Source organism: Sitophilus oryzae, unplaced genomic scaffold (genome assembly GCF_002938485.1).
Source record: "Sitophilus oryzae breed Bouriz unplaced genomic scaffold, Soryzae_2.0 scaffold_1057_pilon_pilon, whole genome shotgun sequence".
Lineage (NCBI taxonomy): Eukaryota > Metazoa > Arthropoda > Insecta > Coleoptera > Curculionidae > Sitophilus > Sitophilus oryzae.
Genome location: NW_022145679.1, coordinates 1 through 15,305, shown reverse-complemented (window position 1 = coordinate 15,305; position 15,305 = coordinate 1). Strand labels below are relative to the sequence as shown.

Below are 15,305 nucleotides of genomic sequence, written 5' to 3'. Positions count from 1 at the left end.
AGTTACGTATTGCTACCACGATTATGTAATAGCCGAGATATTTATTTCAATAATTACTCAAACAATAATAGAAAACAATTTATCAAACTAATAACTTGGCAAAGTTACAAGAATTTTTCATCACAAAGCTAACAAAAATTAAACCGGAATTAATGGAGACATTTGAAATAATGATTATATCGCAACAGAAGCGAATATAAATTGTGCTCGTTAATGATTTGTTTTACTTGCAGCTTGCTTATTATAGTTCGTTTATCGAGATCCAATTATTAAATTCCCCAAAAGCGAATTAATTGAACATTACAGATTAAAATAATTAGTTTCGTAATTTCAAGCACAACATACCGTGCGTCTGGAAAAGTGGCCTCACCCTTGCACCAGTGAGTTTTTTCTGTGCTAAAAAACGAATTTAGTAAGGTATATTATAAATTAGGATTGATTGATGTATCTATTCAATTGTTTTCGGTCACTTCCTGTTTCACCGGAAATGACGACAGCTTTTGAATTTAAATGGCGCTTTCGGTATTTCTCTTTAATTTATAACTTGATGTTCGGAACGAAAATTTGACCTCGAAATATACCAAGCGTGTGGTATCAAATTATTGGTAAAAAATGTTTTTTTTTTTTTAATATGCTAATGAACCATCTCCATTCCATTTGAAAAAAATTGAGATATGATTAAAATACGATTTGGGTATCTTCTAACCGGCCAGGACAAGACGCTAAAAACATTAGAAGATTAAATCTGTATTTAAGTAAATCTTAAATCGCAACCAGCCTTTTGATTAAGAATTAGTGTTTTTATTAAGCGAGTAAAGTCGCAAAGTTGACATATGATATATCATCTCTATTCAGAATGTCATTTTCTATTGAATATAAGTAAAAAATACTGAGGGTGCTATTTAAAATCAAAAGTTGTGATCATTTTGAAATATAGGTGACCAACAACAATTGAATATGTTAATCAATCCTAATTATGTCATATACTAACCAAATCTGTTTTTTATCTGATAAAATCAAAAGTTATGGTCAAGCCACCTTTGAGACGCACCTGGTATAATTCTGGTTATTAAATAATAAGGATAGAAATAATATTAATGCATACAGGTTCCCAAATACCAATACTTTAAAGTATATCGTTAAAATTTGGAAACATGCATAAAAATTCGTCGAACTTGCTGACCTGTTGTTGTCTAACATTCATATTCACATTCGCAACTATTTTGCTGTCAAAGACTCCACCTATACTATATCTAGGAGAAGTGTAGGGATTCACAAAGATTATACAGAAAAATAAAAGAGGTTTCAAAAATGTATTGTCAAGTTGTGTGTGGCGACATCTTTCGGAGAAGCGAATAATCGCGAACGTGTATTGCTGGTTGAGGTTTCATCTTTAATACAGGACATTGTTTGAAGCGCCTCTTGGACTCAAGTGGAAATAGGATCTTGTAAAGAATTTTATCCAAAAAGAATGCCGCAGATAATTTTCGTACGTTCGAGACGCGGCCACTGGGAGGTATATAAGCGCAAACGCGCCCAGCAATTATTTAGTTCAGCTCGAAATATACCGAAAAAAGTTACAGGTAGATTTGACAGACGATGACAGGTATGAAAAGCAGATGATCTATTTATTTTATTTATAAAAAGTTTTTTATTTAATTTTAAGTTAACTCAGTGGATAAATAGAATATAACGCCATGCGTTACTTGTTGTTTTAAACGGTTTGCCGGTTTATATTAAAATGATGACTGATTAATTTATTTTGGTTTGACGGAACGATAAACGACAAAACGGACGCCGATGCGTATGAACTCGCCTTTAGATTTTGACGTTTGTCAAAGTCTTGCCAAATTATAAGTTAATTTTGTGACAACTTTTGTCAAATACCCTGCGTTTTGGAAGATGATGCATTTTGACTGTGTTTTTACGAGTGTTTTGTGTCTTTGTGTCAAGTGGAAAAATGGAGTGAAAATTAACTGTAGAACCCAGAGCACAGGTTATGGAGTTAATAGTCGCTGCCCAGGCAGAAAGTCTTATACAGATACAATTCAATAAAATTAATATCAATAAAGTTCGTATACCATCACGTCGTAGATAAGTGCATCTCAATATGGTAGAAGGACCATACTAAACACATACTAAAAACTGAGTAGCTGTAAAATAAATATCGACATCACACGATAGGTAAATAATGGATTTTAGTACTGTAGAAAATAATGTCAAAAGGTTCGGTTTAAAAATTAAGATTAAAGTTAATTAATCGACCTGTGAGGTATAAAATTTGGTAAGTGTTATTATTAATAAAATAGTTCGTTTTATTTATAAAAGTTGTTTTATTTTATTCCTGTGAATATTATAAATTTGGTATTGTACATAAGTTATATTGATAAATATAATAATCATAAATGCAGGAAGTTTCATAAAGTTGAAAGTAAGAAATAGTTCTTTTATATTTTTGGTATGTGGTGTCTTGTTTTGTGTGTGTTTTGTATTAACACATGCAGTTTTTATTAAATAAAATAACTCGATTACATTTTTTCTCAGTTTTATACAGTTTTATTCACAATATTTGTGTTACTTGTCAGTCAAATTTTAAAACATATATTAATTTCCCAGTTATGTTCCAGTTGTACCAACTTATTTTATAAATAAAATAAACTACTTTTGGATTAAAATGGCAGACACATCTATCACTGTCAAGGATCTTCTGGACATACTATACGGTTAGTTTTGGAATAGCAAATGTTGACAATTTGGCAAAGGATTTTTAAATAGTTAATTGTTGTAATGAATATAAATTGTGTGTAATAGTGAGAAAATAACCGTTAAGTATTTCATCGTGAGTTTAAATTAGTGCACCCACAGAATCCGTAACAGAATTATTTCATTGTTATGTAAAAACTTAAAAAATAAGACAATTTAATCTGATTATTATAGCAAAATAAAGACAAATTACCTCTGGGATCGCCTCGCATGTCTCCTCCGGGTATCTGGCGGATCTGTTCGCGAGGGTCCAGCTGTCTCGGGTCGAGGCCAGAAGCTGCAGCTACTGCTCTCATATCAGGGCGCAGGGTGTCCATCGTAACCGCGGCCGCCGCAGCTGCTGTAGCTCTAGGATCAGCTGCGGCACGTGGATCGCCCCATCCGGAAGCGTTACCACCAGCTGTAACAAGAATAGTATATTTAATTGAATCCTGATTTGTACAGTGTTACTATTTTATTTTGTCTCACTTTAAACAGGCCGTTAACATTTTTTCATTTTTTAAAGCTAGAATAATCATTAACAGCGCTTTCAAATGGAGAGGACCGTCCGCGACGGAGCGTCCGCGACGGAGCGTCCGCGACTTCGAGCAAGTACCATGAGTATATATGAACAATTTCACATGGGCGCGTATGCTCCGTCCGGAGCTATCTTGAAAAAACACGACGGACGGTCCGCTCCATCTGAAAGCGCTGTAAGATCAATTTAAAGTCTGTCCAACGATAGGATAGAAGGATTTTTTTACGACAAGAGTGAAGGAAGAATTTAATTTACAGGTAAACTGAATTTTCTACCACTTTGTGGATGCCGTCTGTCAAAATCTTCCTTGCTTCCTTGGCCAGACCTTATAGGGTTTTGGCTTAATAAAAGAATTAAATAAATTTTAAAACTAGTGTTCTGAAAAGACCTATATATCAAGTTTCTAGTTTTTTTCCATCTACATCTAGGCTTTAAAACATCAAACGACATAACTGTCAAAAATGGGATGTCATACATAGATAAATATTTAGATTGAAAATATAGAGAAATAAATTTAGATTGAAAACCCATCAAAATATATAATTGTTTTGGGTCGCGACCGTTGTACGCGATCTGGCGTTGCTATAGCGGTTGCTAAGAACAACCACAAACAATAACACAAATAATTTTTCTCTCTTGTCAAAGTCGGAATCTTCAAAATTATAAAATCTTTCAAAATGTAAACCGACTTTCGAAAAATACCGAAAGTGTTTGAAGTGTCCATTCTCACAGTAATTATTGCTATCTTGTGAGTTTAGTTTAAATTTTACTTACTCAAACCAGTGATAATTGTGAAAAAGTGGCATTAAAAACTAAAAAATAGTGTGGTGAACTGTGAACTGCAAAACCATCGTGGATCGTGGAATAACGCCTGTTTCCAATGTTTCATAGGTATAGTCTGTAAAACGAATAACTTTGAATTTGACAGTTCCCGCGGGCTTTTCTAGTGTTAATTTTATTAGGTTAGCAACTTGCGGCTATGCTGACGCAATGCCGTCTCTAATAGAACAGCCTCGGAGCGAGATTTATGACGTCACGCTAGTTACAGTTGGGTCAACGGATCTTTGCGTGCACGTCACAAAACTATGATTAACATCAAATCAATTCCCTTTTATACGCTCTCTTTCTAACTTAAGCAAGACAATTCGAAGAAATACTGAACGTATGTCTTCATAGTTATCCGACATACGGTCCGAGCTAAAGTTATGTGTAAGACAAGGAAAACCCCTAGCCAAGGATCACTCAAGTTTCTTTTCTAAACATTTAAAGTCAATGCCGGCGAACGCAAAAATAAATCGATTATTTATTTCGGGTTCGTTTTAAAAAAGAAAATTTTTTTTTAATTAAATTTAGTATATTTTTTTAATAAAGGTACACTGGTGTTCACTTCATACTAACTTCATTTGCATTTATAATTCTTGTTTTTATTTTTATAAGGATCCAAGAATCACATCCTATTAAAATAAAGACAGCTTTTCCTTTATAATTTCCTAAAAAAGTAACTTGTACTACAATTTAGTACATTTTGTGGAGACGTGCGTACATCTGTAAAACCCTGGCAGCATCCATGCATGACATTTTTGTCATTCGGTGTTTATGTTTATGATTTTGTCATTTTGTCAAAAAGTTAGGGAAAGTTGTTTTGTATCTTTTATTTTCTTTGGACATCGTTTATTGACTATTTTTGTGAAAACTTTTGTGATTTAACAACAGTTCTTCCAAAATTTATTTTTCGTGATTCGTTAATATAATTTAACATTAACATTGAAATGCCAGGAAAACGTTTAAATTCTCAAGCACGTATCCTTGTTGGAAATCTTATCTCTTATTTTACGTCTGAAAAAGAGAATAAGGGGCCACTAATTTCCCTGAATGCTGTTCAAGAGGTAAATATATATTTTGGATTTATAAAAATACATGCCTAACTAATAAATTTACAGAGAGTTGCTGATGCCTTGAAGATCAGTCTAAGAACGGTTTCAAGCATTAAAATGTCTAAAGATCGAAATGAGCTACCCTCAACACCGGGAAAGAACAGACCTCGAAAATGTAAAACCTAAGACTTGAATGAAGGTTTGAAGATGGAGGTTCGCAATATTCTGTATGACTTGTATGCACAAAAGTGTTCAATATTATTTTTACTGAACTATTTTACTAAATTTATATTTTCAGAGAAACAAGTTACAATTAATAAACTAAACGAGGAGTTGCGTCGCAGAGAAATTGTTGACATAAGTTATGGAAGTCTTCGAACACTCCTTTTTAGTTTGGGATTTAAATACAAAAAGGATGATAACAGACGAGCATTAATGGAGACATCCAATATAGCTTCTATGAGAGCAGCCTTTTTCAGAAAATACATGGAAAACAAAAATTCGCAATTTCCTCGTCAACTCGTATTTTTAGATGAAACGTGGATCTTTTCCAAAGGCAGTAAAATGAGATCATGGCAGGATGATAGTGTTAAGAGTGTTCGTAAGCCAGGTGGTTTTGATGGCAAACGTTTCATTGTATTGCATGCCGGACACTGTGGAGGGTTTGTTAAAAATGCTGGTTTAATTTTTGCTTCAAAATCTAAGAAAATGGATTATCATGGGGAAATGAATGCAGAAATGTTTACAAAGTGGGTAGAAAACCAGCTCATCCCAAATTTAGAAGAACCTTCCCTTATTGTAATGGATAATGCTCCATACCATTCTGTTGAGTTAGAGAGACAGCCATCATCCTCATGGAAGAAATATGAAATTGTTGAGTGGTTGGAGAAAAGTAATATACCTTATGATAAAAAAAAAAAAAAAAAAAAAAAAAAAAAAAAAAAAAAATTCAAAAAACAAAACAATATAAAATAGATAATTATTACAAGAAAATGGTCATGAAGTATTAAGATTACCACCTTACCATTGCCAGTTTAATGCAATTGAAATGATATGGGCAGATTCAAAATATTTTTACAATGCCCACATTGGTGAAAATGGACATAAAGATGAAAATGTGCTAGATATGTGGAGAAAAGCATTAGAGAAATGTACACCAGAAATATGGCATGCTAAGGTGGTTCACACTGAAAAATTAATCGAAGACTGGTATGATAGGGAAGTCATTATTGAAGAAGTACCCCAAATGTTTATCAATGTCAGTGATGAGGAAAGTTCAGAAGATAGTGAGAGTGGGGAGAACTAAAGTGGACTACGTAATATTTTCTCAAATTTTTAATTTAAATACTATCCATGCTATTTTTAAACAAATAATTGTACTGATCCAAGTTACTTGTAAAATTAATAAATTATTTTTCATTTTCATTAAATTTATTATCTGTTGATGTATTATTTAACAAAATATTTAGACTTTTTGTTTTAACTTACTTTCTATATTAGTAATTTGGGTAAATCTGTAAAGGATATCTAATACTGTATAGAACTTGATTTCAATATATTAGTTAACAACTCAATATTTCGATCACCAATTATTGTCCTCTTGTAACAACTATCCTATTGAATTATACTGTATAGGCATACTATTGTTCTGTATTTTCCCCTTTTTATGACCTTTTTCCATAAACAATTATTTATTCTAATTTTAAAACGTCCAAAAACTTTACAAATATTTTGGAAAAAAGAAATTATTATTTCTTTTAAGTATGAAATAAAATGCCGCTGGCACTGGTGGTAGTTTGACGACTGATTGATTCGTATGACGTTAGGTGACATCAGATTATGACGTGCACGCAAAGATCCATTGATCCAACTTTATATTAAGGATTATTGGTCATGTTAGAATACATGGAAATTATTCCCTCGTGTTTTTTTTGGTATTTTAAAATGATAGTTTACATGAAATATATATACAGTTACGAATACACATATATATACTATAGTAATAAACACTTTTGGCAGATAAATTATGACCCATACAAATGCAGCAATGTTTTGCATAATATGGTTGAAATCGTACTACATAGTCAATGTAGATAGTTTTTGTGTTAAGAATAATAATTTAAAAAATATGTGGTCATCTTGTGACAGTTTATATTAGTTTATTAATTGCAGGAAACATTATAATATATAAATTTTGTGAATGCAATAATAATACATACATCACTATAGTAAATATTGAATGTTTTTGTTAAATTAGATCGATTTTCAAACCCCCAAAATTTAAGATATATTTTACATTTTATCCATTATCTTATGTACCACCTATTCATTATTTAGTATTGTAAAACATTTGCTGCATTTGTATGGTTCATAGTTTATTTGCTAAAGTATACTTTACTTATATATAAGTATAAAGCATTTGCCTACTATAAATAGGTATATATTATATTGTATTTATTAACTGTATATTACATATTTCATGTAAACTATATCATTTTTAAAATACAAACCAAAAAATAAGGAATAATTATTTTTTCCATACCACAACATATTTATTAACTGGGCAGTATCTAATTAGCGTGACGTCATAAATCACGCTCCGTGGCTGTTCTATTAGAGACGGCATTGTTTCAATATTTGTGAAATGTCAAAAGCTGATGACATTTTACTTTGTCAATTATGACATTTCGTGTTGATTTTTGCAAGAAGGGAAGAACTCTCACTTTTTTATTTTTTCCTTTCTATTCGGAAAAGTAAAAAGAGTTTACCTATCTGATTCGTTCGGCACTCAATTTAAAAGAATATCAGTAACTTTTTTGTTAGAGGGATTTTATAATCTGCCATGTTTTGGTAAAAAATAAGCGGTCAAAATTCAAAGTTATTCATTTTATTAGACTATATTTCATACATGTCCCTTATATAAAAATAAAGTTTCTTGTATGCAACACACTGTATTTTATTTACAAAATTAAAAGAAAATAATAATAAATTTGAATAAACAATATTTGGCGACATAATTCCGGAAAAAGCCCATCCGATCCGAAATTATCAAAAGCTTTGGGTAGCGACCGTTGCAAGAATAGCGCCAAATAGTATTTACATTGTCCTTATGGGCACTTTTCCAATCTAAACTTGTTTCATTTGTCTATGATCTGATGTCGATGTCGATTCCGTCCGTAATGCTTGTATTAAACTCCTTTATATCTTTTTATTCAAAGTCTCGTTAGAAAGATTATACAGAAACTATCATATACATATTCTTAAACCATTACTCTTACGCTTACCTCCCCACATAGCATTGTTGCTATTGTTGCCTCCCCACTGTTGCTGGTTATTAGGCACTCCCGTCCACACGTTCGAGCTATCAGTGGCGTCGTCGTCCTCTCCCCACGTGCCCCCAATGTTGGAGGCGGGCGTGTGGCCCCAGGGTGTCTTTTGCTGAGGCGGCGGAGGCGGTTGACCACCGTTGCGCAGGTTGGCCTCCCACAGGTCGGTGCCGTTGTTCACGGCCGGCTTCCAGGTGGGAGGGCCGGCGCCTTCCATCTTCATGGAAGGTTCGGGACTAGCGGGGATGTCCCAGTTCGTGTCTTGGTTCACGTGTTGCTGAAATAATGATTGTATATAAATATCAACACTTGTACATTCTACTAATTTTCTTCTTGTTATTTTTGATGATAGATCTGGTGATCTAGGCCCTTATTCTACAAAACGGTGAAAAATTCACCATTTGGTGTCCATTTTGGTATTTTTGAAATATGTATTTAGAATTTTTGGAAGGAAGTACCGAGTGCGTCTCAAAAATAGCCCACCCCTATAACTTTGCTATTTTTTCAGATAAAAAAAAACGAGATTTGGTATGTTAGTATATGACATAAATTAGGATTGATTGACGATTTAATCATTGTTTTTGGTCACTTCCTGTTTCTCCGGAAATGACTACGACTTTTGATTTTTAAATGGCACCCTAGATATATTTTTACTTTATTCGGTAGAATATGACACTCTGAATAGAATGACATATCATACGTCAATCAATTCTAATTTATGTCATATACTAACATACCATACTCGTTTTTTTAACTGAAAAAATAAAAATGTTATAGGGGTGAGCCACTTTTGAGACGCACCCGGTATAGGAGCATAAAAAATATTAAAGTGCATTATTACATTAAACAATAAATTTGCTTTTGCCAGAAATTTCTTGCGCGAAAAAACCTAAAAGCAAAGATTTTAGGACAAAAAAACTATGGCGGAGGTCGACATTGTTGATGGTTGTTTTCATTTTGAACTCTACACACAAACATAGACTATTTTAGTTTGGTATTTTGTTTCTTCACATTTAGAAACAGTGGCTCCTGAAAACGGGAACATCTTGAACACAAATTCCAGAAAATATTTCGAAACATTTCCTCTAAAAGTTTTGATTCCGCATCGAAACATTTCAGAAAACAGCTAGTGCCACCATATTGGAAACACATGTAATAAAGCCATATAAAATATATAGGTTTCGAAAATGTTTCCTATTTGTGGCATACCGTTTCCATTTTGTCTCAAGAAACAGACACGATAATTTTAGAAACATTACCTAAAATATGTCCAAAAATGCTACTTGGGATATAGTACAAAATGATGAAAAAAAAAACGGCGTCAGAGATGGCTATGAAATGAAGATCGCTGTCACTTTGTATGTAAAATTATATGGAGAATGTCATCCATGTCCATTTCCCAGCCAACTGGGCCCGGTTTTTCGTTTTCATCATACGGTACGTTAAAAAATAACAAGACAATACTTACGCCACCCCATCCGTCCTGGCTGAATATGGCCTCGCGCATATTGTTCAGTTGCTCGAGCTGTTGTTTGGTGGTGTTGGTGGCGTTGTTCGGCGTGGTATTGTTCGGGGTGTTGTTGTTGGAGGCCGGGGCCGCCGAAGTTGGCGGCCCATTAGTGCCGGCCACGGCCGGTTTTGACCCGGCCTGCGGCCACACCGAGTTGTTCGATTGCGTCGTGGGGGGTTGTTGGCCGTTGGCATTGTTCTTGTTAGCTGAAAATAAAAACTTTTTTTAATATATTTGTTTATACTAAATGAAAATTTGGTATGTCATTCAAAACACCGCTAATTATGTGTCCGTTTACGATTCAGTTTGACAACGCTGCGCAGCGAAACAATTTAACACTCGGTCGACAAATAGAACACACGCATTTCATCTAAATTCGACAGAAGACGATACCTAAAAAATGACAAAAAATACAATTTACCCTTGAATTAAAATGATGACAACCAACTGTCACTGTCTTATATCCTCGAGTTAGACAGACTACTCTATTTTGGCGAAATAAACGACATTAAAAGTAAAAAATTGGCACCGGGAGGCACGTATAGCCGCCCATACTAAAATATGTTAATAAAAAGTTAGTAGGCAATTCTTTTAGTTTCAAAGTAAAGGAATTTTTTAATTTTTTTTATCTCAAACCTGCGACTTTGGCTGATTTTGATGATATTACAAATTTTGTTGCAAATTGAAAACCGCATTTCGCTAGCTACTGTAATTTTGGAGTTACGATTTTTTATAATTTTTAACCCCATCCCATAGCCAACCATACCTAATACCTATTGGTATGGACGGCTAAAAAGGTAAATATATAAGATGAAGTCCATGTCACATTGGATTTTTTAATTCACTGACTTACGTCAAATTTTGTCTTGGCGTTAATTTCTCATAGTCTACTTATTGTGTTACAAAAAAGTTTAGACAAAAATGCTAATCAAATTAAAAAGAAAGTATTATAGAACTATTATATCTAAACAACTTACTTATGGCGGGCCAGATTACTTCAGTTGAGAAATTAGAAAAAATATTTAGGAATGATTTATTATCTGGATAATTGGGAAGGTTATACAAAGTTTACACTACGCAAGCAATTTTTTTAAAGCAAAATTTAACTTCTAATAAAAACTATTAACTTTAACTTTTTCAAAATATTTAAATATACCATCATGGACACTTAATTTGCGTGGTCTGTATTTTAACGCATGCGATAATGATAAAGATAGACAGACGAAACAAAATAAAAAGCGGCACACAGTGTTGCCGGTTTTTACCTACGAAGAAAAATGTGTGTAGAAAAAAAAAGCTATTTTAAAAACTTCCATTTATACTATTGAAACGAAAATAATATATCTAACAAAATAGCAAAATAAAACACTATATTACCACACTACACCAAAACACTTTTACTTTTACACTGGACGCGCGTTTCGCTAACCATGTTAGCGTCATCAGCAGATGATTAAGACTGTCGGAGTCCAACCCCAACTGTAATAATATATCTAAGCTAAATATAATCTATTACAGCTGTAGTAAAATGAGTAAATAGTTGTGAAAAGTAAAGTTCCAGTCCTAGATGCAACATTTTTCATAAACGCCTTCTTGTGCGGTTAGAAATGATGCAAAATCCGGCAATACCGCAAAGAAGAAATGTATCAACCCAACTTTTATCTCTTTTTAAAACATTTGATTTTCCATTAAGCTGTTTACATAACTGTCATACACGTTAAATTCCAGACTACGCTTTTACGATGATCAGAATGGTCTATGAGTACTAAATAAATATATGACTTGACTGAAAAAACGGACTGCAATCAGATAATTTTGCATCTACCACGATAGTCAGCTGCAATTGGCAAAAAACGACGAAATTTTTAAACTTGGAGGCTGAAAATAGGTATTCTTATGTAAAATCAAAAAAGAAACAAGTTTTTCAAAACTAGCCATAAATCTCATTTTTTGGCAATTTACTTTTTTAAATGTCAAATATGACAGATACCCGCGAGCAACAAGATTATCATCATCTCAGCTTATTCAACCATTTCCAATTATGGTGTAGCATCCCTCACATATTTAGATACTCTCTTTGTAGTTGGGCTCATTGTTGTCTATGTGGGCCCAAGTTACCCTGCTAATTTCCAAATATCATGGTCCATCTCAGGTGCGGTCTTCTTCTAGGTCTCTTAATTCCTGGTTGGCAGCATGCTGTAATTTTTATGGTCCATCTGTTGTCCGTTCTTCTTGCCATGTGTCCTGCCCATTGTCAATTGAGGGATTTGACTCTGTGAATGACCTGGGTCTTTTCCACTCTATTCTTTTACGGTCTCTCTTGGTTATTACCAGCATATTTTGTTCCATTGAGCGTTGTGCGACCTGCAGTTTCCTTATGATGTCCGCTTTAAGTGTCCAGGTTTCGCATGCATAGGTCATGACTTACACCACACACTGGTCGAATGTTTTCTTCTTTAGATAAAGTGGCATTTTAGATTTGAATATGATTGGGTTTCTTTCAAAAGTACTCCATGCTAACTTAATTTTCCCGTTGATTACTGGTAGTTGAAATCCTGAACTGTGTATTAGTTGTTCCAAATATATGTTTGTATTCTTCTATTTCCAGTAAAAGAAAAATAACTGACACAGTGGGGTTTCGACTGTACCAAAACAATCTGTTATTCAATTAAAACGTGTCATACAGACATCGCGAATAAATACCATAAAAAATCCCTGGCTAATGTATTCAATCAGCCTGTTTACTGTTGCTCTAATTAAAACAGAATCGGTTCTATGGCATCAGGTCGTAACCGATACCCTTGTAATTGAATTCCAGAATCTGTGGCTAACCTTCTTGGCTTCGCTATTTCGATTTAATGTTGTTTTTGGCAGCGAGCCAGTTGTGTCCCACCAGCTCGGTGCACAAGTTCATTTTTCAACGACAGCCAAGACCGCTTTTATAAATGGGTCGTTATCGTCGAGGTTTAGAGCCATTTCGCAGATAGAATATTGGTTTTGACGATGCGATATTGTAGGAAAGAAATCGTATATTCAAGTATTACTCAATTTCATATTTAAAACTGATTTAGGGTTTCATAAAAGACAACCGTTATAATAGTATATTGTTTTATTTATTAGGAGTAAAAATAATACTTTTCATGGCGAGGCACAAAAAGTTATTAGCCGACCATACCAACAGGTATGGTAGGCTATTAAGATTGGTAAAAACATCAAAAATCTTTTAACATCAAAATCAGTCAAAGTCGCAGTTTTTGAGATATTCCGTGTTTCCGTAGTCCGTTTTTGAGAAAATCCGTGTGAAGAACTCCAAACTCCCATCGGACGCGACCCCAGGTGGCGGATAGGGGAAATAACCGCGAACCAAAATTGGAAAAAATCCTTTACTTTGAAACTAAAAGAACTGCCTACTAACTTTTTATAAACATATTTTAGTATGGGCGGCTATACGTGCCTCCCGGCGCCAATTTTTTTTACTCCTAATAAATACTGATATACTCTCACTTCACTGAGTCGGCAAGTATAATATAAAATAGAGAAAAATGACAAGGACACAAAAAATAATGTTTTACAAACATGTGGTACATACATCTTTAAATGTAGACAATTTACAATAAAAGTAAATGTACTAAATTCCAACGAGTTCCTGGAAATAGTCTCGTTACATTGAGATATTTAGAACAAAGATACCCCACATTAAATCGTGTTAACACACTAAACACGTGCAATCATTATCTAAACCATTCTAAAACTCAATTTTCTGATACCGCTAAAACGATGTTGATTTCAGATTACTGCAAACCACAATATATATTTTCGTGTGTGAGTATGTGTGTGAATAACGGTTAAACCACAACAACAATAAATAAATACCTCACGTAAATATAATAACAACAGTAGTTTGTTTTTATTATTCAATAAAACTAGTTTTTTTCAAGATTTGTTTCATTTTATTGTGCGCGCATACTGTGTTTGAATTTGTTCTATTTAAGCATAATATATGAGTTCATGCAGCATGAAGTTCCTGCAAAATAAGGTACTTCCTCCATAATCTAATAAATATTTAAATATTAAAAAATAATTAATCTAGCCAATGATTTAAGAATCCTTCAGTATTAATATCAATATAGATACCGGTAATACAGCAATCAAGAAAAAGGCTTATAAAGTTAACTAAGAAGATAAAAATGAAGGATAGTTATGTAAGATAGGGTATTCATACTCGATTCAAAAAACATCAAAACAACATACTAGCTCCCTACTACTGAATTAAAGCCAAAAATTATGCCCAGCTATTATACAAATTTACAAACTGTGATTGCTCTTTGTATGATATTTTCTTACACTTGTTGTATTGTCTTTTTCTGTAACTCAAGATTTTTAAAAGCGATTCTTGGTTGTCAATAAATCATGAGAGATAAGCGGAGCAAAAAGTTTGAGACAATGATATAGAGAAAATAAATAATAAAACTAGATAATGTTGAGTATAACCAAAGGTATAACGGACTAAATACAGCCACCAATAAAGCGGATCACAAAATAAACTTAGCAAAAACTAAAGTAATATACAACGAACTAGTGAACAAAAAATACAATATCTAAAAAATAACACAACACTGAAAATAGTAGAAGAATACATATATATTTGGGACAACTAATACACAGCTCGGGATCTATACTAGCAGAAATCAACAGAAGAATTAAGTTCATGGAGTGCTTACGGAAGAAAATCAATCATATTCATTTAATCGAGTCAATACACATCAAAGATGTGGACGCCACTGTAGCCAGTCGACTTATTCCCTACCCGCCAAATTCAAAAGTTTTTGGACCTGTTTACAATTGCCCCTGTTTACCATTACCCCAACTAGCCCTACTATCAGTGATGACCTATACATGCGAAACTTGGACATTTAAAACGGACATTGGGAATGACTAAGAGTGACCGTAGAAGAATAGAGTGGATACGACATACATATTGGTGAATACATATACAAAAGACCCAGGTAACAGATGTCATCGACAGAGTCAAATCCCTCAAGTGGCAATGGGCAGGACACTAGGCAAGAAGGAAGGACAACAGATGGACAACAAAAATTACAGCATGGAACCTACAAGGAATTAAGAGATTACAGTTGAGGGTTGGAACCTTTGGTGTTACACAGCAAAATAAAAACACTAAATTACCACAATACACCAAAACACTTTTACTTTTACACTGGACGCGCGTTTCGCTAACCATGTTAGCATCATCAGCAGATGATTATAATGCTGATGATGCTAACATGGTTAGCGAAACGCGCGTCCAGTGTAAG

General features: G+C 33.6%; 1 protein-coding gene across 1 annotated transcript in view; it reads right to left on the bottom strand.

Annotated features, from left to right (window-relative positions):
* The window catches only part of LOC115875415 (protein Gawky-like), a gene marked incomplete at its 5' end in the record, with an annotated part of 16,294 nt that extends 6,098 nt beyond the window's left edge, over window positions 1–10,196 (bottom strand). The window contains 4 exons of the mRNA XM_030890871.1: window positions 371–396; window positions 2,957–3,163; window positions 8,439–8,757; window positions 9,949–10,196. Coding sequence (XP_030746731.1) covers window positions 371–396; window positions 2,957–3,163; window positions 8,439–8,757; window positions 9,949–10,196 — 800 coding nt within the window. The remainder of the gene's footprint in view (window positions 1–370; window positions 397–2,956; window positions 3,164–8,438; window positions 8,758–9,948) is intronic.
* Between the last annotated feature and the right edge of the window lie 5,109 nt (window positions 10,197–15,305).